Source organism: Pelodiscus sinensis, chromosome 5 (genome assembly GCF_052426305.1).
Source record: "Pelodiscus sinensis isolate ZL-2025 chromosome 5, ASM5242630v1, whole genome shotgun sequence".
NCBI classification, from domain to species: Eukaryota; Metazoa; Chordata; order Testudines; family Trionychidae; genus Pelodiscus; species Pelodiscus sinensis.
Window position 1 is genome coordinate 66,798,035 of NC_143056.1, and position 27,027 is coordinate 66,825,061.

The following is a 27,027-nucleotide window of genomic DNA, read 5'->3' on the forward strand; positions in this document are numbered from 1 at the left end:
CCTGGCATCAAACACACAAAACCCCAGGCCAAAGACAACTGCCAGGGAGAGAGAGCCGGAAAAGTTATACACAAAGACCGTGTCTAGACTGGCCAGTTTTTCCAGAAAATCAGCTGCTTTTCCGGAAAAACTTGCCAGTTGCCTACACTGGCTGCTTGAATTTCCGCAAAAGCACTGACTTCCTACTGTAAGAAATCAGTGCTTTTTGCGGAAATACTATGCTGCTCCCGTTCGGGCAAAAGTCCCTTTTGCGCAAAAGGGCCAGTGTCGACAGCTGAGATTTGTTTTGCGCAAAAAAGCCCCGATTGCGAAAATAGTGATCAGGGCTTTTTTGCGGAAAAGTGCGTCTAGATTGGCCACGGACGCTTTTCTGCAAAAGTGCTTTTGCGGAAAAGCATCCGTGCCAATCTAGACACTCTTTTCCGAAAATGCTTTTAACGGGAAACTTTTCTGTTAAAAACATTTCCGGAAAATCATACCAGTGTAGACGTAGCCAAACTTTGGTTGCAGAGCAAGTAATTGAACCCAAATCTTCTAAATCCCAGGCTAGTAGCCTAACCACAGGGCAATCCTTCCTCTCTGCAGAATATGTAACATTGCTATGGTGGCACAATTTTTCCACATTGAGGAGGCAGAGCCTTTTGACTGCTATACTTAATGTCAAAATGGTATATTTACATTAGGGATGTAAAATCCCATTTAATCAGTTAACTGGTTAAACATTTTGTTGAACTGGTTAACCTCTTAAATGGAGCTGGACTGGAGCAGCTCTCTGCCCATGGCATGGTGCAATGGGCCAGTCGGGCTGGAGCAGCCAACTGCCCGTAGCACGGCAGGCTAGGCCCACTGTGGGTGGAGGCTGCTCCAGCCAGGCTGGGCCACCAATTAACCATTCACATCCCTAATTTACATGTCCCTATACACCTCATTTTTCAGTATTTCTGAGGCCTATTATTTACCTCCCATATTACTTTCTTAGGGCTTCCTCCCCAATATGATATCACTAAAATTAGAAAGTAATACATTTAGAACAAATGTTTTAAAATGTTACTCTCATTACCCTAGAATCTTGTAGATTTTGATGCCATAGGATGTGAATAAATCAAACTGTGACTGGATTTCTAAAAAGAATGGGATAATGTTACGATTGAGCCAATATTTGTAGAGGGGTATAAGGCTAAAATAGATGTAATCAAATCCATGCAGGAGATAAGTTGATTGCTACACAGGGCAGCAAAGAATCTTCACCTCTTGCCCTTTCCCAAGCAACTCTGCACAATTGACAAAGCACGTTGGAGATGTGTTTTTGTTTTATGGTTTTTTTTTACCTTTGCTGTTGCATGGGATATTAGCTACTTGCCAGAGGTTTCTTCTGCCCTGTTTGGAAAATCTGTGTTCCTAAGTTTCCACAAGCAGGAAGCCCTTTGGAATACTTAAGAAAGAAGCACATGAGTTAACACAACCAAATCCTGACATGAAAGCATTTAAACAAAGCAAAGTACTTGTTTTCTCATTTTGTGGCAGCACTGGGCCAAATAGGTCATGTGACCCCTCAACTGAAACATCATCTTCTTTGGGCTGTTCACCATGAGGAAGAACCTGGAGTACGAAGGGAGGCCTGTCGTAGCATTGTAGCTCTCCAGCTGCAGGATGAAAGTGTTCGGGCCGTGTTACTAGAGCGGTTGATTCTGGAACCAAATGAGATGGTCAGAGAGTAAGTAGCCAGGTTCCAAAAGCAAAACATGCTCAGGGCAAAATAAAGCCTCTCTCATTATGGTTTTTAGTGGATACTCCCCAGACTTCTGAGTGTGCGCTGTGTGCCCACCTTCTTTCTAAGAGATACTGCTTTGTTTCCTAACACTGCATCTTCACAACATAGCAGGGATGAGGCAATACATAATTTCCTCAAAGGGTTTCTAAGGATTAATTTGGTCACCCCTGAATTAACCCCTCTCTTACTGTCTCCAAAACTTACCTTTCAAAGCAGCTGATGTTTGCTAGGTAGGGTTGGGGGAAGATGGAAGATGGTACAAGTGTTCCTTGTACCATTATTCCAATTCTCTGCACCCACTTCATGAAGCTGTTGCCATCAATATCAGCCAAGATTTCTGAAAATATTTCCACGGGTATCCAACCTCTCTTCTTATTCAGATTTTCCGGCCCTTTCCACACTCGATATTGAATGTCTTACTAAAGTAGGGAGGTTTGGTCAGACTTTCACATTTCACATAACTTCTCAAGGGAGACAGAATACAAATACCCCAATTCCATGATTCTTGAACTGTGGTCCATGGAGACCTTGCAGATCGTTTGGGAGAGCTGGCAAGTCATATGGTGTCAGCTGTTGTCTTTATCCAACATTAAATGAAGAGAAAAAGGTTTTCCCAATATTGAGTTTGGTCCATATAAATTATTGTCACAGTAGTCATTGATATGTGCTAAGGGCCAAACAGGAAATGCAATATCATAGGAAAATCTCTCTATTAAGCTGTGCTCCATGCTATGGCAAATATTTGAGAATTCTTGCCTTAACTGGAATGTGGGTATTACACTTCTCTTCTGATGAAAGATACTATCATATAATTAAAGACCAGGGTCCAGTTCTGATGTTACTGATGTTGGTTTTACATTAGCGTGACTCAGTTGGCTTCAATAGTTACCCCATAGATGTACCTGTGTAACTGAGATCAGGGTCACAAGTGGTCAGGATCATCATTTTTACTTCTCATCTGGAAGTGTGCCCCAGCATCACGTCCCCTAACATGTTACAGCATTGCTTCAGTATCAACACAAAGACAAAAAAAATCCTTAAATATGTTTAAATCACATGTTTAAATATATTGTGAACAGTATTGTGTTAATACTGCTTCCAGCAGCACCTAACAAATCATTAAAGCTAGTTATCTTACCTACTTGCTCCCCTCTCTCATCTGCTACCTCTATGCAATTCTGTACTTGCTCCCCCGCCAATCCTCTGAAGCCCAGACCAGCTGGTGGCCCAACCCATGCCAGTGTGGGAACACAATCCCTTCCTTCAACAGTTTACAGTGATAGTTGCTGTTAGCTCTTCTTCACACATGTATGTGAGGCAAACAAGAGAAGGCAGCACATATTGAAGGGCTTGGCTGGTTCCCAGATAGCATTTTAACTTCATTGCTCTTTGTGGCTCTCGCTTTTCCTTCAAGATTCTACCTTAGTAACAAGTCCTCTGTCACTTCTGTTTAGGGAGATGAATAAAGCTGTGAAGGCTCTAAATTTTCAACATGCAGAGGAACAAGAAATGATTCAGAAGATCAAGAATGAGGTAAAGACACTGAGACCCCAGCTCATAAATGAAATGTGGTCTGGGCTTTGGGCTGGAAGATAAGGGAACAATATAACTTTGTATTTGGTGGTGGGTAGAAGGCAGCAGATCTCTCGCATACCACAGAGCTAATATAAATTTGAGTAGAAGGAGGCATGACCATCCCAGCTAGAGGATGGATGTTCTAAGAGATAGTAAATAACCTCACTTACATGGGGAAATAGAATCTAATGTGCCCCTGCCTACGCACCACAAAACTGCATTGGCCTTTTTTGTTACCAGACTTAGATTCATTTACTGCCAGCTTCTCAGAATTGGAATATTAAATGGTGCTTCAAGGAGAAGTCAAAACAGAGAAGTCTCTGTCCCAGGTGCATGTGATCACTCATATTATGTGCACTATATAGCAAAGGCTCTCACTTTTTATCCAATGTTAGGCACAGCTACATTCAGAAAATTGAATATAAAAATATTTCTCCTTTTCCTACTTAAAAAGGAGGATTTAAAAAAATTGTCAAATAATGCTCTCTCATAGTTACATGTAGTTCATCATATATTCAAGGTGCTGTGTAATGAAGGACTGTACTGCATCATTCCATCTTTTTTTCCTGTATTTCTGGACACATCCATGGGAGGACTGCAACTCACACAGCTAGCATTCAGGCCCACCCATATCTGAGCATGGGTGTAGCCCCAGCAGCTCTGTTGGTAGACTTGCATCAAGTTTCCTGTGCAATATATAGGACTTTACATATACGTTTTTCCATTCAAACTACCAAAAAAAATCATTTGTAGATTTGCTTTGTAGGCCATGGCAATTATGATGGTCCCATCCCACACTGTTTCATTCATTTGGTACTCTCACTTTCACAAAAATACTGATAACTGGAACTACCCAGAGTGCTCTCTCACAAAGTGATAATGTCAGAATTTAATGAAAATAACTCTGCAAGATTTAATAATCCAGCCAAAAATATATTTGCCCTCCTCTTTACCATGATAATTAATAATGGAAAAAACTAGTCACTGGCCCCAAAATTGCTCATGGCACTCAATTTTGCAATTAAGAATTTGAAGAGTTATCCTCGGAGTAACTGGTCTCTTGTTCTATGTTTTTTATACAGATTTCCAGGCTAAGCCAAAAGGATTTGGTGACCCAGAAACTGATAAAACTTGAAGAGCTTATAGATCACCTGTGGCAGGAAGTCAATCGAATATATCATGCAAAGGAAGAGCACGGCTCTGCCCACAAGGATATAATAGAGAGACTCATAACTGAACTTGGATCCACTGTCTCTGGTAATGAGAATGCATGGGTTAAAAGCGATGCGTTACATAGACCTCTTTTTGGAAAAGATCGTAACAGTCTTTTAAGTTACTTGTTCAGTGGGAGGAGGTTATATCATTCAATAGTTCTTCCAAGAGATTCTGCATATCATTCAAAGGCCAGGAGAGTTGTAGATGCAAAAGATATAAAACACGATTTAATAAATTTTCTGGGCTGCTAAGCTACCTTGCACTGCTTGGCTTTAAAATGGCTGGAGCTAATCAGTATAGAATTCCTCTTGCATAGGGGAAACTCTTCACACCTAGAACACTGACCTCCTACTACCACCTGCTAGTGCAGTGTTGGACAGAACACATAGAAGCACTTCTTACCAGTCAGGAGAATAGAATGTGCTGAGTAAAAAGGTTCTGGTGGGTGGAGGTGAAACTGCCATTGTCATTAGGAAGGCAGACAGGGAGCCAATTACCCCAATTACCAATTACCTGGTAATTGCACATACCAGCCGCAGTCTCCAGGAGAGGGGAACGGAGAGCACAGTGCAGGCAAGCTGGCCGGCCTGCAGGAGGGGAGCTGCACTTGCGCCGTGCAGCCGCAGCCAGGCACAACCCACCCTCCTCCAGGAGGGAGGGGAACGGAGAGCGCGGCGCAGGAGAGCTGGTCGGCCTGCGGGAGGGGAGATGCACTCGCGCCCAGGCAAGTAAAAATAAACTTGTATACCCCGAGGACACATATACCCCGTGGGGCGGTTGCGGGGTTTGTAAAAACTTTGTATAACCCGCAGGTTATATGCGCTAAAATACGGTATATAAATCCCTTCCTCATAGAAAAAAGTTGCTGATAGAGAGGATTCTTTACTGTTCCTCTCCCCTGACCCCATTTTCAGAAACTGGAACAGAATCCAGATCTGATCTGTCAAGAGTTTCCTTGCTCAGATCTGAATATTGTAGAGTAGGTGGATTTGAGGACTGGGCCAAGGTTGACAGTATATAGGGAGGGAATGATGAGAGGGGTCAGGGCATCTGACAAGAGCCAAATGATATCCTACCATGAAGGGGACAAAGTCAAAAGGCCTACAATTTTCATGGCGCAATAAAAAGTGGGTTCCTCCTTCTAACCCAATGAAACACTCTCTGCAATGATTGTATTAGGCTTGCCATTTGAGTGCTGACCACAAGATCAATAGAACCCAGAAAGCTATCAGTGAAAACTATCACTCCCAATTTACAAGATCTCGATGGGGGATTGGATAGGCAAACAAAGATGAGATTTAGGTAAAAGGGAGTGTTCCTGTGGTCTGAATAGACTGGTAGAATACCAGCATTACACTATTTGAGATAAGAATTTGGCCTGGTCTTTTTCATTTCAGTACTAAAATTATCATCATAATCAACAGCATGGAGTCAGGGGTGGGCAAATTCCAGCCCACGGGCTGGATCCAGTCCACAGGGTTAGTCCCTGGCAGACCCCCACCTCCATGTCTACTTGTGCCTCCACAGGTCTTGAAGGACTGGAGTTCTCATTGGCTGCGGATTGCCATTTGAGGCCAACGTGAGCTGCAGGAAGCGGCATCCTGGTCTGTGACGCCTCCTGCTGCTTTCATTGGCTGCGAATGGCAATTTGTGGCCCACCAGAGCTGCAATCCTCCAATTACCTGTCCCTCCACAGGTAAACATAGTGGCGGCGGCCCACCAGAGACTAACCCTACAGGCTGCCATTCTTTTATTACCCACCCATGTTCTAGGGCTATGTCTAGACTGGCATGATTTTCTGGAAATGCTTTTAACGGAAAAGTTTTCTGTTAAAAGCATTTCCAGAAAATCATGTCAACAGAAAAGTTTTCCATTAAAAGCATTTTCAGAAAAGTGCGTCTAGATTGGCAGGACGCTTTTCCGCAAAAGCACTTTTTGCAGAAAAGCATCCGTGGCCAATCTAGACGCGCATTCTGCAAAAAAGCCCCGATCGCCATTTTCACGATCGGGGCTTTTTTGCAGAAAACAAATCTCTGCTGTCTACACTGGCCCTTTTTCGGAAAAAGATTTTTGCCCAAACGGGAGCAGCATAGTATTTCCGCAAAAGCACTGACAATCTTACATGAGATCATCAGTGCTTTTGTGGATATTCAAGCGGCCAGTGTAGACAGCTGGCAAGTTGTTCCGCAAAAGCAGATGATTTTGCGGAAAAACTTGCCAGTCTCAACACAGCCTCGGTGTTTACATTACATTAATGCTTATATTAAAATTTTTCAATTCTACCTTATGCAAAATAGATTTGACTGCACTTATATTTACTAGATGTAAACATTGGTTAACCAAATCATTCTATAATAGGAAATTTATAAACTGTCTAGGACTTTGACCTAATGAGGAGCTTTAGCTGGATTCAAAATGCTTAATCATTAAAAAAATTCACAAAACACTTCATGATATCAAAGAATTAATTTCTGTCATTTCCAAAATCGGTCTGGTACTGGCCCCTGCAAAAAGCTTAAGCTACTACTGCTGGTGTTGCAGCAGCTATTGACGTCCTTATTTCCAGTGTTACATAAACATCAGCTTCAGAGGGGTAGCCGAGTTAGTCTGTAACTGGAAAAACTTAAAAAAAGAACAAATAGTCTTTAAGGTGCTGCTAGACTAACAAAACATGTACAGGCAGTCCCCGAGTTACGCGGATCCGACTTATGTCGCATCCGCAGTTACGAACGGGGCCGTTCCTCTCCCTGGTCTCCAGCAGACCAGGGAGAGGAAGCAAAGTGGCGGAACACGTGGGCAGCGGACAGGGCTGTCCCCTGCCCACGCACTCCGAGGCTTGGCTCTGCTTCCCCCCCCCCCGTCCTCCTGGTCTGCAGACCAGGGAGATGGAACGGGGGGCAAAGCAGAGCCAAGCCGCGGAGCGCCCGGCCAGCTGACAGCCCAGACGCGTCTGGGCTATCAGCTGATCGCGCGCTCCGCGGCTTGGCTCTGCTTTGCTCTGTTTCCCCCCCCCCCCCCGTTCCCCTGGTCTGCAGACCAGGGGGACGGGGGGGGCAAAGCAGAGCAAAGCCACGGAGCACGCGGGCAGCGGACAGCCCAGACGTGTGTGGGCTGTCCGCTGCCCGCGTGTTCCGCCGCTTTGCTCCCCCTCCCCCTGGTCTGCAGACCAGGGGGAGGGGGAGCAAAGCAGAGCAAAGCCACGGAGCCAGAGGGCAGCAGGACAGCCACGGCGTGTCTGGGCTGTCCCGCTGCCCCCGTGCTCCATGGCTTTGCTCCGGACACCTGTGGTACAGCAGCTGGGGCGCTGCCAGTTGGTCCCGTAGCGCCGCTCTGGGCGCTACTGGACCAACCGGGCAGCACCCCAGCTGTTCTGCCCCAGGCGTCCTGATTCAGCCACTGCTGGTCAGATTCAGCAGCGGCTGAATCAGGACGCCTGGGGCAGAGCAGCTTGGGTGCTGCTGGGTTGGTCCAGTAGCGCCGAGGAGCGGCGGCGCTACTGGACCAACCCAGCAGCACCCCAGCTGCTCTGCCCCAGGCGTCCCCAAGTCAGCTTCTGCTGAATCTGACCAGTGGCTGACTACAGGAAGCCCCTGCCCCGGGCTTCCTGGAATCAGCCGCTGATCAGTTTCAGCAGCAGCTGACTTGGGGATGCCTGGGGTTCTTAAGTTGAATCTGTATGTAAGTCAGAACTGGCGTCCAGATTCAGCTGCTGTTGAAACTGATCAGTTTCATCAGCGGCTGAATCTGGATGCCAGTTCCGACTTACATACAGATTCAACTTAAGAACAAACCTACAGTCCCTATCTTGTACGTAACCCGGGGACTGCCTGTAGATGGTATCATGAGCTTTTGTGGGTACAACCCACTTCCTCAGATGATACTACTGCGTGAGCAAATTTCCCAATCTTTTTAATAGTAGGGGGAGAATGTGGTAATGAATGCATAAGTCAATCAGATGTAAATGAGACTAAGACAGTGCAATTAAGGTGTAAAAATCAAATCAATCTCTCTCTCTCTCTATATATATATATATATATATTTTAAAAAGTTTTTCCTGAAGGACAGAGCGACATCACCACATCACTCTGCATCCTGCCTGCCTTCTCCCGCTCTCCCCTCCCCCATATTGAACTCAACCTTGCTGCTTCCCTTTGCCACTTGGAATTGCTATTTTAAACCAAGACCCTACTCCCCTTCTGGCACCTCCACCCTGCAGGGCTTTCAATGCCAAGAAACATTGCACAGTAGCCAGCAGACGCCACATTGCAGCTGAGACAGCCCAGTGGTGGGAGGAAGAGCAGCCCAGGGACAGGCACTAGGAGTGGGGCTCCCAGCTGGTCTTATGTGTCAGCAGCAGGTTCTTGGGGGCTCCCCTGCTGCCAGGCTCTTGGGGAGCCAGAGCATGGTGCCCAACCACCCAGAGTCTGGTTGCCCCCACAAAGACTCACTCCCTCCCTAGCAGTTGCACTTACCATAGTGGTCAGAGCACTCCTGCACCATCCGGAGGAGCCACCGCACTGACCTGTCTGCTCCTTCTCTTCCACTCCTGGTGAGCAGCTCTGAGCTCTGCGGGCAGGGCTAGGGCACTGAGCAGTGCAGGTGGGAACACATACGGGGGAGGGCAGGACACTGCTGCTTTCCCCACCTCAGCAGGCTGCACTGCCCCAGAGCACCACATGCACACGGCACTACCTGTGCCCCACACAGGGCGGGTAGGCACCCCTGTGTCTCCCTGGCCGCCAGGGTTAGAGCCAGGCCTGATGCACACTGTGCCCCGGGTGGGGGGGGGGGGGGGAGGGAGTTAGGATGGGCAGGAGGCTGGGCTGAAAGGAGGGGGGGGGGGGGAAGGGAGAAGGGGCCCAGGATGATGTGCAGACAGGGAAGAGGCCTGCCCTCCCCAGTGGCCAGAGGGGAGAGATGAGGTTGTCTACCACTCACGAGATGGGGGCTGGTGAGCACAGCGAACAGGGGGCACAGCCTCCTAGTATAATCTAATACCCCAACTTTCTTACAGCTCCAAGACCTCCCTCTCCATTGGGCAGAAGCTAGAGACAATAGGGGGGCAGCAACATGACCCCAGATTTTTGCCAGGTCTTGCCTGGCTCCACTCAGTCACATGCTACTGCTGGACCCCCTCCCTGCATGACAGCTGCTGGAGCCAGGGAGCTGCAACCCTGGGGAGAGGTAGGGGCCAAGAGCTAGCAGCTGAAGGGAAAGTCACTGTTTTTGCTGCAGCTGTTTTACTCAGGGAGCTATAGCTGTGGCCCTTCCCTACAGCTTCCAGCTGTTAGCTCCACATGGAGAGGTGGGGGCAAACACCTGGAAGCTGCACAGAGGGACGGGTGCCAAACTGGTGAGGTGGGGGCACGAACCTTTAAATTGTGCCCCCACCAAGTATCAGTTGTCTCTGGCAGAAGCCTCCAGCCTCACCAACCCACCACAGAAACCCTGAGGTCCCCAGCCTGCCCTTAGTCTAATGGGTGGAGAATGGGGGCTCCATGAGTGGCAATTAATTATAAAAGATGCGCATGTGGCTTGCTAGTCACAGCTTGGCCACCTGTGCTGTACTATGCCTGGAATCGTAGGCTGCTACCCTTTATTTTATCCCATAAAAGGTAAAGAACATATAAAACTAACTTTCAGAGGGTATTGCAGGTACACTAAAATGGCAGGGAAAACAAAATTTAATTCTATGCTATTTTGGATAGGCTATATACCTACTTGTATGCATATCCTTTAGAAAGTGTTTAATCTGTCTACCCAGGTCAAAGCTGTTCGAACAGGATGAATTTTCAGATCTGGACCTCCGATTCAAATTTACCAGTAAGTGTAAGATAGCAAACAGATTTTTTTCTAAACAATATATTTACTTTGATCATAATTCAACAATTACATAGGCACCAGAGGTTTCTTGGTAATCAGCAGGCCCTTTTCAAACAAGAGGGTAGCTAAGGAGATCTTATCATCCAAGGTGTCACATGGAAGGGTATCCACACAGACATACTTAGGATATGAAGAAAGCAGAAACTCTATACCATCTGTAAACTCAGGATCTGTCTCAAAGTATTTGGGTTCCTCCTTGTGGTACACTCTTGAGTTTTCTGTTGTGTAATACAGCAGCACACCATTTCCTTCATTACACAACCTAATGATGCCATGACGGAGCAGCCGTACCTGAGTTTCTTTCTTTATTGGTATATCAACATCACGAATGTCTCCATCTTCCCACCTGGCTGGAACACCATGTATACTCAGTGCCCTTTCATGCTCAGTTAGCACGGGAGGGAGGCAGTCATGAAGAAACAACTTTGCTTTCTGATCCACTGCAGCATCAATTGGTGCATAGTCCACTACTTTCTTTATCAAATTCTGTACTCTCTCTATAAAGGCATCTCGGCGAGAATCTACCACATCTGAATTCAGGACCCCCATATATTCTAGGTAATCTAGAGGGAGCCCTCGCCTGTACTCCACATCCTCTTCTATGGCCATCTGCAAGGCAGCTGGGAGGAGTTTCTCCAGCAGATCTCCCCAGGAGTTCCTCTGATAGGAAGAAACAGTTATGTGGAGTGAGTGTGCATCAGGAAGACAGTCCCCCTGATGGATAAATCCACGGGGAAAATAAAGCAGGTCCCCGGCTTCAAGTACTGTCTCCAAAATGGGCTCTCCAATCTCTTCCTGAGCAAAGTTACAGCTGGAGAACTGGGGCAACACCTCTGTATCATCCCTAGGACCATAAACCCGCCAGTGCTTCTTCCCTTCAAGCTGGATCACAAATGCTTCAATGTCATCGTAGTGTGGAGCAAAGCCCTGTGTTCCTGCAGGAGTCAGATAAGTGTTTGCTCCAGCCATGCTCCCAAACTGCTCCTGTAGGATGGAGAGGAAGTGCCATACAGTGGCAGAGAAGGCTTGTGGATTCAGCATCCGTAGGGAACAGCCATTCCTGTAGAAATCCCACACAACAGCAGGCAGCGCCCTACCAATAGGATTGTGGGTCTCCCTCGTCCCATCCACATAGCTTGTTACGTCCAAGTTGACCCCAAACTTAACAACATTGTCCCGCAGGATTGCATCAAAAGTGGAAGTGGAGAAGAGCCCCTGGTAATATGCTAGATTGCGTCGTTGGATCAAGAGGGGTTTCTTTTCCCAGCTCTGCTCAAAGAATTGCTGTGGAGAGATGGGTGCAATCAGCCACCCAAACAGCTTTGCTGCACGCTGTCTGCTGTGCTGGACCTGACCCAGCTCCTGGAGAAGGTCAAGCAGAGAGGGGCCAGTGACAGGCTCCTGGAACTCCAGGCTACTGTCCCCAGTCTCTGCTGCCACCAGTTTCTCCCCTGCCAGCTTTGGTCTAGAGTTTCCCTGCAGCCCCGAAGTTTGGCTTTGCCAAGGGACCAAAGAGCTGTCTCTATTCTTCCCTTTCTGGGGTCTCCCCAGCTTTCCTCTTGCTGCTCTCCGGCCAGGACCAAGGGCTCCGGGCCGCTCCTCCTTGCTGGGCCCCTCTGCTGCGGGGCGGGGGGGTCCGGACTGCTCCCCATTGGCGGGTCCGGCTGGAGCAGGACAATCCCCAGCCAATCCCCTCTTGCTCTGCCTGGGCCGCTTCTTTATGCGTTTGCCCCGCAGGGAGATCGCGAGGCCGGGACGCCGGGGCCCCGCCGCGGAGCGATACACCCAGAGCGCCGAGACACGTGCGCCGGCCTCCATGCTGCTGCCGCTGGGTGCGCCGCGGCGCGCGCTCCCGCTAGACACGTCACCTCCGAGTCCGCCCCTCCCCAGCCCGAGCGCGCGCGCGCCCCAGAGCCCCGTCGCTGCCGCGAGCCCTCAGGGGTTTGGCTTTGGGATGGCGCTTTGCGATTCCTCGCGGCCCGGGCTCTGGGGATCGTCTTTTGCAGCCCCGCTTTGCTTGGGGCTTTGCGGTTTGTGCGGGCAGCGGGCTGGGCTTCCCCCGCGCCGGAAGGTTTTCGGATCGCTCAGTTTCCCAGTTCCTGGGTCGTCGCCCGTGGGCCGCCGCGGACATTACGGAGGAGCCCCGGGAAGCTGAGTTCGGATCCCGCCCAGGAACCTGCACGGCGCAAATAACCAGCTTAGCACGCTCCGGTGGTGCATCGTGGATAGTTTTGAAGTCTGAGTTTCAAGTAGTCACACCACTAGCAGAGGGTGTGGCGTGTCCTAGATCAGTGTCTCAACTTTTTTTTTAAATAAAGTATCCCTTTAAAAAAAATTATAAGTACCACCAGTACCTACAGTTTTCAGCCACACACTTTTTTTGCTACCATTTCAAGACGTTTGTTTAAACAATTTAATCGTAGCTGGGCAGATGATGAAATTTTGGGTGTAAAAAGTACAAAAATAATAAAGTGCAGTAAAATTTAAAACAAAAATTCAGTTTTCTCCAAATTTCAGTTGTGTTGACATACCCTCCAAACTTCTCCTGAGTACCTCTAAGGGTATCATAGAATCATAGAATACTAGGACTGGAAGGGACCTCAAAAGGCCATTGAGTCTGGTCCCTTGCCCTCATGGCAGGACCCAGTACTGTCTAGATCATCCCTGATAGACATTTATCTAACCTACTCTTAAATATCTCCAGAGATGGAGATTCCACAACCTTCCTAGGCAATTAACCACCCTAACAGTTAGAAACTTTTTCCTAATGTCCAACCTAAACCTTCTTTGCTGCAGTTTAAGCCCATTGCTTCTTGTTCTATCCTCAGAGGCCAGGAAGAACAATTTTTTTCCCTCCTCCTTGTGACACCCTTTTAGATACCTGAAAACCACTATCATGTCCCCTCTCAATCTTCTCTTTTCCAAACTAAACAAGCCCAATTTTTTCAGTCTTCCTTCATAGGTCATGTTCTCTAGACCTTTAATCATTCTTGTTGCTCTTCTCTGGACCTTCTCCAATTTCTCCACATCTTTCTTGAAATGTGGTGCCCAGAACTGGACACAATACTCCAACTGAGGCCTAATCAGCAAAGACTAAAGCAGAAGAATGACTTCTCTTCTCTTGCTCACAACATACCTGTTAATGCATCCCAGGCTCATGTTTGCTTTTTTTACAACAGCGTCACACTGTTGACTCATATTTAGCTTGTGGTCCACTACGATCCCATGATCCCTTTCTGCAGTACTCCTTCCTAGACAGTTGCTTCCCATTCTGTATGTGTGAAACTGATTGTTCCTTTCTAAATGGAGCACTTTGCATTTGTCCTTATTAAACTTCATCCTGTAGTTCCCATACCACTGATTGAGAAACACTGTCCTAGGTCAGTCTGAGTGCAGTCCCATCCCAAGTAAGTGTGTGGAAGGAAACCCCACAAGGCCTGTCCCTCGAATCCGAGTGACTTGCAGGGTGGCTGGGCATAGATGTTCCACAGAAGTTCTACTCCCCAGCCCTTTTTTAATTGCCCGCTCTAGTTCTGTGGCATATAACATTGTTACACATTACAACGATTAAACAAATACATTTGAGTGTATCTACATTAGTACTAAAAAGCCTCTGGAATTTACATAAGCACCCTCATTCTCCTCTTTCTGAAATAGGCTGGGCTAGTTTTGCAAGGCAATGCTTTTTTGCTCAGACTTGGCTATGAGCGGAGCAGGGCTGAGTTTTCCTGTGGCAGGAAATGGGAGGATGTTTGAAATGTGACATTTTGTCCTGATCCCTGGATCCCCTTCAGTTTCCATTGTGTATGGTCCATTACTTGGACTTGTGATTTACACTGCTAACCAAGGGCAGTTGTGATGCTGTTTCTGAGCTATCCAAAAGGAACTGGACTGAGATTCCTTCTCCTCTTTCAAGTCACATCATCCAGGCCACAAAATAGAAATCAGATGCTAACATCACTGACAACAGATGCTTGCTCTACTTATCTGAACTGGTTTTCCCTGGGGCTCTGCATCCTTGTCATGTGTTAAACCCATGACATATCCAACCTGCCCAGTTCACTGGTAATGTGTTTGGATGGCATTCCCAGGACAATCTTAGCTCAGATTTCCAATGATGTATGATTAGGACCATGCAATATTGCCAATCAAACATGCAAACTGAAGAAATGAGTGTCTGCACATTTTGTTTCAAATTCATAAAACTTTCATTCCACAAAGTTCCTTAACCTTGTGCCTTTTTGTTAAAAAATAGAGCTTGTCGTAAATGAAAGTGGGTCTGTTATTGAGGGGGAAAAGCCCTCTGTTTTTTAAAGTTTAATTTTATTTCAGATGAAGATTGATGTTCATGAGTATTGATGAGAAACTAGCTGTGTCATGAAAAGGCAGAACATTTGGGGATGGTGGTGGCAGGGAAATGTTCCAGTATGCCAGTATTATTTTGTAAACATTTGCAGTATATTTTTTGTTATTTTTGCACACCAATTTTTGGGAATCTTTTTGTAATTTTCCTGGCTAGAATTATTTTTTTATGCAGAGCTATGGCATTTAAGGCCAAAAGCACCAGCTCATCTAGTCTCACCTGTTTATCACAGGCTAGGCACCAAGTAAGTAACCAGACCAAAGTAGTAAAGTTCTCAGGAAACTAAACTGTTGTCTGCCCCCTGCAGAGAACAGGAGGGAATCCAAGGAGCATCAATGCATGAGGCCTCTGCAATGGCAGGGAATAGATACATGAGATAATCCTACCAAGTGACCTGTGCCCAAAGCTGCAGAGGAAATGATGAGTTGAAAATGATCAGCCTGACTAATCCCCTGTACACTCAAGGGCAGAAATTATAGAAAGACATGTTCAAGAATAATCTGTAAATGTTGTTTTAGAGCAGGGGTGGAGAAACTTTTTTGGGTTGGGGACCGCTAACCCCCAGCCAAGCAGATTGTGTGTGCTCTAGCCCCATAGTGGGATGGAGGGGGAGAGGGCCATTAGAGTGCCAGTGCAGAGGGGGGAGACCTGAGCCTAAGGGGCGGGACCCCTGTTTTAGAGTCTTTCCATGAATTTTACTGCTTTCTCTAAAATACAAGTTTTCACTGAAGAAAATGAAATTTCTAATTATACTAACTGTGAAGAAAACTTGGTGTCTGTAACTTGAGGTGCTATTATTCAATTGATTAGAGGAAGCAGACCAAAAACAATATCAGTAAGGGTCGAATCTTTTCCTGTGCAGAAATAATTTAAACAGGGGTTCTGCACAAGGGCTAAAGGAATAGAATCCTTTCCCTGGGCTGTTGAAGATGAACAGAACCACTTGGCTACAGCAAATGCTACATATGGGACTACTATAAGGCTACAGCTACATTGCCTTTTTTTGTGGAAGAGGATATACAAATTGCACTCGCATTTGCATATCTTCTTCCAATTCTTTTTGCGGAAGAGGTTTTGCCGATAAAAAGCCCTGTGTAGACGGGGCCATTTGTTGGGGAAAAAAACCTCTTTCACAAGATCCTGTAAACCTCTATTTTTGAGAAATAAGGGATCTTGCGAAAGAGGGTTTTTTTCCGACAAATGGCTCTGTCTACACAGGGCTTTTTATCGGCAAAACCTCTTCTGCAAAAAGAATCGGAAGAAGATATGCAAATGTGAGCACGATTTATATATCCTCTTCTGCAAAAAAAGGCAGCATAGTCATAGCCTTCGTGACAAGTAAACTTGCATAATTATGTACCCGTTGATTGTGCCTCCTTCTGTAGCCAAGAAACCTTCCACACTATCACAGAAGGCATTTTCACAAAGCTTGTATTTACTGCTGATCAAGGAATGACAACAATACTGTGTGACTTAGGTGACAGACATGTGGTGCAAATTAGTACACACTTATTGTGACCAGTTCATGAACAAACCATAGATTGACATTTGTTTGCACCAACTAATCATCAAACAATTGCAGTTAGTGAACACATATGTAAAATCCATACTTTGTTCAAGGATAATTTGCAAAAAGAAAATAAGGAGGAGATGTATTTAATACATTGTTTTCAACTAGTTTTAGTTGTGCATCTGTATTGTTTGTTTAAACTTTATAGTATAGGTTGAACCTCTTTAATCCGGCTCCCTCAGGACTTGATTAGTGCTGAATCAGAGAATTTGCAAAACCATGGGAGGTCAATATTGTTTAGCAGCATTACCAACACTTCCACTGCTTACTAGGCTCTTAGAAGACATTTAAGAGTAAATTAGGGCTAAAGAACAGTACAGAATATTCAGGCACCAGGACTGGTGGCTGTAAACAAACTTTATGGAACCATAAGAAACGTGGCCACTCCCATGATAATGGACATCCGGCTAACTAAAATCATGCCTGACCACGGATGTTGCCAGCCCAGAGAGTGCCAGACTAAAGAACACCTGGAAAAGGGATGCAGATTAGACACTTTGGAATAGGCATATCCGCGGGGGATTTAAATATCCCCGCAGCATTTGCATTAACATGGCTGCCGCTTTTTTCCGGCTTGGGGATAAGCCGGAGAAAAGCGCCAGTCTAGACGTGATTCTCCGGAAAATAAACCCTTTTCCGGAGAATCTCTCACTTTCAAGTAAGATTTGCCTATTCCAAAGTGTTTAATCTGCATCCCTTTTCCGGAAAAGGGGTGCAGTTTAGACACAGCCCTGTAGTATCTAAAGACCGTAATTGGCTATGAAGTATAAAGTAATATATTTGTATGAAAAATACCAAATAAGATCATATGACTATACTGAGTGGAGGTAGAAATATCTAACAGGTGTTTAGTAGGGGAGCAGGAGTCATTTCTTCTCAGTTCTATTTCCAATTCTGCTATTGCCTGACCAAATCTTATGAGCTTTAGTCATATGAGAAAGTCCACTGAGTTCAGTTAGATCTCTCATTTCAATTAGTGGGACCAACACTGAAATGCTGTGTCCAAGTCTAGTGTCTCCCCCCTTCAAAAGGTATGTTAAAAACATTGGAAGAACTCAGGAAATAGCTACAAGAATGATTGGAAGTTTGTATAATGGGAGGCTTAAGAAGCTCAGTCTACTTAGTTTATCCAGGAGACGATTAAGAGGTGACTTGATAGCAGTCTACAAGTACCCCCGGGAAGAGATTTCTGATAGCAGATGGCTGTTTACTTTATCAGAAAAAGGTGTAATAAGGTCCAATGATTGGAAGCTGAAGCTAGACAAATTCAGAATATCAATAAGGTATACATTTTGAGACGTGAGGGGAACTAACCATTGCAGCAACTTGTGTAGGGGCATGGTTGATTCTTGGTTTAAATCAAGATTGGCGGTTTTTCTAAAATATATCATAGAGCAGTTTTTCTCAACCAGTGGTATGAGTAACCATGGGGTACTCAGGAGAAGTTTGGGGGGTACGTCAACACAACTGAAATTTGGAGAAAACTGAATTTTTGTTTTAAGTTTTATAGCGCTTTATTATTTTTGTACTTTTTACACCTAAAAACTTCATCACCCACCTGGCTATGATTAAATTGTTTAAACAAATGTCTTGCAATAGTAGAAACAAATGTTGTGTGTCTGAAAATTGTAGGTACTGGGAGCATTTATGTATTTATTTATTGGAAAAAGGGGTATTTTATTTAAAAAAAAGTTGAGAAACACTGTGATAGAGCTCAAAAGGAAGATACAAAACACTCCCAAACTGCTCCTGTAGGAATCACTTGGTGCAGTTCTATGGCTGGTGCAATTCAGGAGGTGAGACTAGATGATCTTATTATATATTAAAAGTGTTTTTAAATGCTTGTACAAAAAATGTTGCAAAAGGACAAAATATGTTTATTTATATTGTATTACTATTACTTTCCTGTAAAAAAAGCAACTCAGATTAGATCAACTCAGACTTTAATTAATACTAAATATATATCTGGGCATTTGATCAGAAATATTTCTTCAGTGATAGTGTAAAGAAGCAGTCACACAGTTCCTCATCCAAGGTTTCATCTTTGCCTTGATTCAAATTTTACTTCAGTTCTTTTATTTCAGCCATTTATGAAAATCTCTTCAAGGCCCTGGACACGAGAAGCCATTTTGTCATCAATGGACTCTCACCACAGCGATATGGCATCATGTATGAGTGAACGGTCAAATCCAATGGAAAGAGGACAGTCATCAGGATCACTTTGCAGAGAGAAGAATTCATTAAACCTCTTTAGCCCATGACAAAAAACTAGATGGTTACTTAGCTAAACCTCACATATACTTTATGGGGAAGGAGGTACAGGAAATCTGACTGATCCCCAAAGTCATAAAGACATCCCGTTAGACTTTGGAAGCTGTGTTTGACCTTTGGCTGAAAGCATGAAATATGTTTCAAAAACAGGATTTTTTTCCCTATGGCTGGTTTATCTGTAAATTAACCCTGCTCTGCAAGAGAAGTATATCACTTTCTTTCTCTATTATCATTGGTGTATGGAGGTGGTAGATAATGGGATATTTTTTACTGGACCAACAAATTATTTTTACATATATGACACAAACTTTGAAGCTAAAAAGTTTTTCTCAAACCCTTTTTGTCTTAAAATACAGTGAGCTAGCATAAATGAATCTTATTACCTACCATGAATTCTTCTTAAGAATGAAAAGAGCTACTTTTTTTTTGCATGTCTTTTAATTAAGATGGATAGGTAGAATTAGGCTCTGCAGGAAAAATATCAAAAGCACAACATCAGTCTAATAGAACACCATAACCTCCTTCAATAATGTAAAAGAGAGGAAAGTATTTGAGAGACCAAGGCTAAGGTAGTTGAAGCAAAATGCAGGACAATGTAGCAGGTGAGTCACACCCTTGACTCAATCTCAGGTATTTAGGGAGCATATATTTCCTGACTGGAAACCACCTTCCTATTAATGTGCTACAATTTGGCCTACAAAAGGTTTTTCAAAGTATCATCAGGTGTTATTTTGGGCTGTGCTCAGTTACTTTGTAACCACACAGAGCCTGATGTGGGCAGACTTACTTTACAAGGTTATATTACACCTGGAATGGAATTTGAGTTGGGTAGGATCCAAGTTCTATTATATTTCTATTCAGACACCAAATTTTGTTTATAATGGAGTTGGGAGACTTCAGGTGCCAAACTATATCCTCTGAAGGAATTCCAAGAGCAAAACGCTCTGGCATTACATAGCATTTTATGCCAAATTCATTAAAGTATCCCCGTTCCAATCATCCTTGTCTGTTCTCTCCCAGGACTTCAGACTTTCCAAAATGATATAAATGACTGTAAACTTACACAAGTTTAGGGAAATACTCCCGCTTTTGAAATGTCTATTACACAATGTTAATTCTACGGCTAGGGGAACTTTACTCCCCTGTGCTCCCATGCAATTGTTATTTCAGCCATCAAGATTCACTTCAGATGGAAAAAGGGCTAAGACGTTTAATACATTTCAGTGTGTTTCTATGGTGAATCATTAAAGCCCTTTTGGTCAATAAAAAAATTTCCAAATGCCTCTCTGGCATACTATTATTATGAAAAGTTTCTTGAGGAGCTCAGTGAATCAGAGGACAAGTATCCTAGGTTGGTATTTTTGTAGAGCTCAGCACAAATCCTCTTTTGAATCTAAATACAGTTAGGCCCAATGTAGGCTTCATTGTTCCATGCCACAAAAGCCCTACTCAGTTTGGCATGCTGAAACATTCTGTGGCAGAGAGATCATAATTCCAGTAGCACAAGTTTGCTGTAATGTAGGATTTAGGCAATTCAACAGATCATTGATTGGGGAAACTTGCTCAGCACTTGCCTACACTGTATCAGACTTAAAAGAATGTTATTAGCCTTTTGCAGTCATGAATATGAAACCACAAAGACAATAAGCAGCTAAAATTCACAAAAGTATGCAGGAATCTTGTGCTGGATGCTTAGCAAGAAAGATGGGCCCAAGATACAAAATTCAGAGGTGAAATACTCGCTCCACTGGAATCATTGGGAGTTTTGCCATTGACTTTTGGGAGGCCAGTATTGTACTCCATGTCTGTATCTAGACTCCCACTTAATCCAAATTTCAGAGCTGTTCAGAGTAGGAATAATGATTTAGTCTAATACAGAAATAAGATCTAGTTGGAAAATTTATATCCAGATCTGGATCCAAAGTTCTTTATAATTCAGGATTGTTAGGTCTGAATCAAAATCCTAGTTCCAATTTCTAATAATAACAAACTACAATATATTGTACTAATAATATACATACAATAATCAATTGTGCTTTATTTTGGTGTGTGAGGTCAAATAATGGGAAGTTTCAGCTAAGTTTATCTCCTACTGCCAAGTAAACCCGGTAAGTATCAACAAAGAGCATCTATCCCTTATATTTGTTGCTTGAAAAACACGACAGCCAACAAATGTATGTGAAGCGTGATTGTAGGATAGCACTGTGAATATCATAAGTCACTCTTCAATGGCTAGTTGTAAACCATTCATTCTACTTCAGCTGTGATGTTTCTGACTACCCAGTTCTACCAGCTCTAGAAACTGTCCTTGTTTATCATTTACAGCAGGCACCAATGATATCAGATGTGCTCCAGAAGACTTTGTACTGGTAGCTACTGTGACCCAGCCAAAGAAATCTGGGGGTGTATTTTAGAATTCTTAAGACACCAGTTGCAGTGCACTGAGCAGAAACAAGAATCCCAGTGTGTCTACACTGCGCCCTTACTTTAAAATAGTTTATTTTTTGCACCAAATTTTGAAATAAAGTGCTATTCTGAAATGTCCTTTAACCCTCATGGAATGAGAGTTAAAGTGATGCCAGAATAGCACACCCGTGTCTACTTTTGTGACGGGGCAGCCCCCGCGGCCCGCACTCACTGGGTGCTGTCGCCGGCTTGCTGGGGAGAAGCGGTGGCCCCGCGGTGGCCGCGGGCAGGGCCAAGCGGCAGCCCCAATCAGCTGCGCCCGACTCCACCGCCGCTTCCCCAGCTGTGCCAGAGCGCCGGACGCTGACACTGCCTGTGGCGTCGACCTGTGCCGGCGCCCTGGCGGGCCAGCCGCCCCCACGGAGGGGGTGTGCCAGCCCCACTACGGAGGACGTCAGTGCGGCGGGATGCTTAAAAAGAGCGCCGCCGCCAGAGACAAGGGGGGAAGGCAGACACGCAGCCAGGAGGAGGAAGCACCGACAGAGGCACCTCGGATCCCATCTGCATAGACCCCCAAGACCCAGTCGTCACAGCGGCCCGGCGAGGGAGGTAGGAAACGACCCAGGCCAGGGTGCTGGAACCCGGGGGGTTGGTGTGTTTAGGGGGTTCTGTCCCCCACCAACCAGGACTGAGGGGATTGGCATATCCCACCAGACCTTAGGGCCCTGGGTCGGGGCTCGGAGTGAGGGTGGGCCCGAGCTTCCCTACCCCCCCTCGCGCCAACGCGGACGCCACTCACAGTAGACCAAGCGTGGACAGACCCTGTCAAACTCGGGACAGGGATCTTGGGTGATCGGGGAGCACGAAGAGGACGAGACCTCGGGTGAGGGAAATCGGAGGGGAGTGCGGAGGACCCTGCGTGGCCCTCGGGGAGGGCTGCGCCGACGCCGCGCCTCTCCACAACTTTAAAGACACGGAATAGCTATTTCGGGATACTTCTGATATCCAGAAATAGCTCCACAGTATAGACGTAGCCCCATTCTTGAAATAGCAATGACAAATAGGAGTCCAAGTGCATTATAAAACTGCTTTAGAGAAGTGATAGGATCAGGTTTGGGCAATTGTCTTCTTTGTTTAGAACACTAGAAAAAAGTGTATCTGTCTATTTTGCTAGATCTACACACAGATTTTGTACAAGTATAACTCTTTAAGATAGGGGTGTTATCAGTTTTTACCAAAGTGATTATACCAATACATCACTTAGAGTACGTCTAAATTGCACTCTAAAATTGAAATAAGATACGCAATTTGCATAGCGCAAATTGTGTATCTTATTTAGATTTTATTTCTAAATAGGTTATTTTGAAATTTGGCAAATCTAAAGCACTATTTTGACACATCCCTTATTCCTCGTGCAACAAGGTTTACAGGGATGCCAGAATAGCGCATCTATTATTTCAAAAATTATTTTGAAATAGCAGATACATTCCTTGGTAGCTATTTTGGGACATCTCCGATATCTTGAAATAGCTTTGTAGTCTAGATGTACCCTTAGTGTTCCATCTCAAACAGCAATAGTTATACCAGTATAAAGCTCCTTTATACTAACAGAACAGCACTGATATGGCTAAAGTAGTACAATTTTTTGTGCGTGTAGACTAAATCTTAGTTCTTGTCTCTAGACTCGTTAATTTTCTGGATGTTTGATATCTTGCCTGTAGGTGGCAGATCAAGAATAATATTTCATACATTTGTTTTGATAGTCTATATTCAAACATTATGGGGAAATTATTAGAAAAAATATATAATGTTGTAAAGGTAATATATAAATTTTCTGGCAGGACTGATAGTTTGCATTGGAATCTGAGTGTCATGAAGATGAAAGCAATGCATATGTGTGCCTGCGAGTAACATTATATGATTTTATTGCAGCATGAATACTTGTAGATGGCAGCTTAGTATAGATTAATAGTAAGACATTTAAAAATCTCACCACTTAGATTATGTGGGAATTACTGCTGGAATTAGTCTAGTGTATTAGTCTTTCGCTGAATCAGAAGAATAATTTGAATGACTATACTGAAATTTTTCTGGTTACCACTGTAACTCAGATCAGAACCTAGCTTCTCAGCTCTAACATTAAAGTTTGTCAATTTCTACCAGCATAACTCTTAACTTTCCAAAACCCAAAACAATTGACACAGGCCTTTTTTTAATATATGGCCAAGACTCAAAACGAAGGCTATAATGAAAAATAATGGAACTGGAAGCTTGAATTGATAGGGAGTTCTTGTCTCTCATTATGTAATGTTTTCTATTACCTGGTTTTGAGGTAATGATGTCAGTAATTTACAGAAATAAACATGGAGTTAACTAGTTCTCTATAGGACAGAGGACGATGAGAATTTAACTGAGCCTCAGCTGTACCTGCTGCATCTTCAGGATGGCTAAATGCCTTGTAATTTTAATGTTGGATATGGTGTGTAGATATAGTGCTCCAAACTCACCTGGAATGAATTTGGCCTATTATTTCTGGTTACCTTTTCAGACAACTGTACCAGTTCTCCTAAGACTAGGCTTATCGGTTAATCTAGTCCACTACTTGCATTCCCTCCCCTTGCTGCCTCTGTATCAATGGCAGCAAGGGGGGGAGCAGGAGCTGGTGTTGGGGGGAGCCATCTTAAAAGCTGGTTCCCCCCAGCACCAGCTCTACGGTGCCACCTGTCCCCCTTCTGCGCTGCTGCCTCTAACAGAGGCAGCAGCACAGGGGCGGGGGCAGGGAAGGCTGCCACAAAACAGCCTCTGATGGCGGTGGACAGAGGCTGCTTCAGGACAGCCTCCCCAGCCCCTAACTGCCTCCTCAGCAGCTTCTCTTTGCAGGGAGCTCAGACTCCTCTTGGACAGGAGGGGCTTCTGCCACCTTGCACTGCTGCCTTTGTATCAGAGACAGCAGCACAGGGCAACAGGCAGCTGGTCTGTGAGGGGAGCTGGTATTTAAACTGGCTCCTCTCGTGGACTGGCTCCTACCTGGCATCCTGCGCTGCTGCCTCTGATAGATAGGCAGCAGCGTGGACTGGCAGGGGACTCCCTGGGAGTGGAGCCAGAGCACACTGGCTGCTGACCCCATTCCCTGGGAACTACAGAACAGTCGACTAACTGCTAAGAATTCATGTATTTAGTCAACTGTTCAATTAACTGATAGCTAACATCCCTACTTTGTGCACGTTCATATCTTCAAATGGGTTTGTGTTGCTCTAGAATCCGTCTCACATGAGGATTGGGAGTAACTCTGGCTTCATAATATTTGGATAGGAGGAACACAAGGCCGATCATGGAGGTTCATTATTGAGGACCAAAGTCTGCCTCCTCTGTGTCATGGAAAGCTCCAGATGCAGCCGAAGCACAGGGCTATCCAGGAGGACGGAGTGTTTTCAGGCACAAAGAGATCTGCAGTCACTCTATGGGGTGGAGCTCATTTCTATGACAATATCCCCTTTGTTGTTGTGCAGCAGGGTTGGGGTGGGAACAGGAATGTGCCAGATAAGAACTATGAGGGGGATTAAATAATCCACTGCTACAGAGTTTCACCAAGCAGCTTGACTCCCTCTGCAGCTGGAGAAAGTGCAGAGTGGTTACAACCAGATAGCCTATGAATGACTCAATGCACGGGAGATCATTTTGATTTCAGGCAGGGAAAGGAAGCCTAGCAAGAACAAGTCACAAGAGCTGTAAACACTAAAACCAGAGGCTAAGAACCATAAACTCAGAGCTGTCCTTGCTCTCATTGATATGCTGTTATATTTGGCAAACGGAAAGAATAATGTAATTTAAAGCTTTTTTAACTGGAGGAAGCACAGAATTTCTGTGAATGAATGGGTAGTGTTCAGCAGCTGCTTGCACATACATACCGGCAACAGGAGGTTTAATTAAACATTGTAATTAGAGCTTAGCACAATGTTACTTCAGTTTTATGAGTATATAAGCCTCATTGCCAAGAGCCACTTACATTTTATTTTATTTAAGAGGTCAAAAAAGCATGTTGAGTAACTACTTATTAGAAAGCCACAAGTGGCTTCTGAACAGGGGGGTATTAATGACACTTCAAAGAGATTTGTTTTTTTTTTTTAAACTGTATTCAGGGGCTCTCTGTCCTGAGAATTGAAATCTTGAGTTTTAAAATGCGATACTTAATTCACAGAGAGACTGATCTTGCCATGTATGAGTGCCCTTAACTTTTGGAAGTGGAAGTTGTGTGGTACCTGGATTGGTCCCATGATGATCAGTCTAATTTTTACCCTTTGTACTGGAAGTGCAAATCTGCTTTAAAGTTGAAATGCATTTGGCAGGCCCAAAGTAGGCTTTATTTTTCCACACCATAAAAACCATACTCATTTCACTATAGAGTAAATTGCTTGGCACATCCTCCTTTTTGGTTTCTGTCAAAGCTCTTAATACCATTCAGTCACTTTTAGAAAGTCAGATTAAGTCACATTCTTTTTCTTGTTATTGCTGCATCAGCAACCTGCATCCTACACTGCCATTTTTCCTCTAGCACCAAAAGCGATGCCCACCCTAGAAGAAGAGCATTTCAAGCCTTTTGCAGTAGGTTTCCATAAACCAAGAGCCCTGACAATCTTTTCCATTCAATCCAATGACACACGCTGTGTCAGCACTGTCAGGACATGGTCAGGATTGTGAAATCTGCTCCTTATTGTGGTCCCTGTAAAGTCCACAGCCAGATAAAAAGACTAAGAGCTAATTCAAAAGCCTGTTTCTCAAGAGCTATTCAGTAATTCTCCCCCTCCATCTGTATGAATGCACTCACTCAGTGAAGCATCTCTTACCAGTAATATTGGCTTATCTCCAGACACAACTCTCTCTCTTCTTAGACATTTTTCTTATTCTCTGTTGTCTTTAATCCTGGTTTTCTTGGACACTGAGCCCAAGGAGAAAAAAAGTTTTTCCCTAAATTTGAACAATCCGATTAAAATAAAAAACTAATACAAATAATAATTAAAAGGCCCAGGGCCACTGTGAAATAACCAGATGGAAGAGAAGTCTAAACATCTTCTCTTTCCCCCTACCAAAAGCAAATACATAAAATCTTTACAAGATAAAGCTGAAATTGTGCAAAAGATGTGAGCAAGATCTCCAGTTGAGTTGTCATGTCTCCTTCTCAGTGGGATCCTGCAGTCTATTTCATTGGGATTTATTAAGGTTATTTTTATGCTCAGAATGCAGGCCATCCAAGGCTTGGTAATACTGAACAGATACCATCTGCAGTGTCTCTGTAGCCAGTGTCTATACATAAAACTGCAGACTCCCAGACTCCAGTCTTCTTGCTTTTCAAGGGAGGGAGGAGTAAGTGTGCATGAGGGGGAAATCCACATCTTAAAATGAAAGAGAAGAGAAACTAGAAGAAGTAATTACATGATAGGATTACTTTATGTACGCACAATTAAGACATGGGATACAATCTAGTTGACCCCCCATCTCTGTCCCACATCTAGTCTCAGGACAATAGACTTTTAATGTGCACAAATCATGTTCTTGACAAGCTATTTGGGCAAGGCTTTTTCCCCAATAACTATGTTAAAGGTTTCAGATCATATTTTACCTATCTCACAGAGGACACGTAAAAAGCAGCCTAGGATAGACAGGGATAGAAAAGTGTTGTTCATGCCTTAAGCAATGTCATGGGGCACAGGAATTATACAAATTCCTTCTGTATTAATAGTGACCTATTGCTATACAGCCATTTGTCATTCACTCTTTAAGTACATTTCTTAAGCAGAAAATATCTTAAGCAGAAAATAATATGATTTTAATTATTTGTGTTTGAGATGACCACTGGACTATAAGATCTTACATGCATTACATTTTTTTCTGAAATCTTCCCACCATTCCTCCAGCTTCAGTGCAGTTCCATTAGTGGTAACGGTGTAAATGGGATGCCAGTGGGTGCTCAACCTA

At 44.4% G+C, this 27,027-nt stretch overlaps 2 protein-coding genes across 2 annotated transcripts in view; one reads left to right on the forward strand and one right to left on the reverse strand.

The window, feature by feature from the left end:
• HEATR4 (HEAT repeat containing 4) overlaps positions 1-19,931 on the forward strand; it is a 48,059-nt gene extending 28,128 nt beyond the window's left edge. Inside the window, exons 13-17 of the mRNA XM_075927263.2 lie at positions 1,525-1,714; positions 3,226-3,304; positions 4,429-4,603; positions 10,326-10,384; positions 18,462-19,931. Coding sequence (XP_075783378.2) covers positions 1,525-1,714; positions 3,226-3,304; positions 4,429-4,603; positions 10,326-10,384; positions 18,462-18,638 — 680 coding nt within the window. The 3' untranslated portion in view covers positions 18,639-19,931. The remainder of the gene's footprint in view (positions 1-1,524; positions 1,715-3,225; positions 3,305-4,428; positions 4,604-10,325; positions 10,385-18,461) is intronic.
• RIOX1 (ribosomal oxygenase 1) lies at positions 10,400-12,456 on the reverse strand. Its single transcript, XM_014576277.4, has one exon. It carries the CDS (start codon positions 12,260-12,262, stop codon positions 10,451-10,453), a length of 1,812 nt encoding a protein of 603 aa, XP_014431763.3. The 5' UTR covers positions 12,263-12,456; the 3' UTR covers positions 10,400-10,450.
• Positions 19,932-27,027: the final 7,096 nt, after the last annotated feature.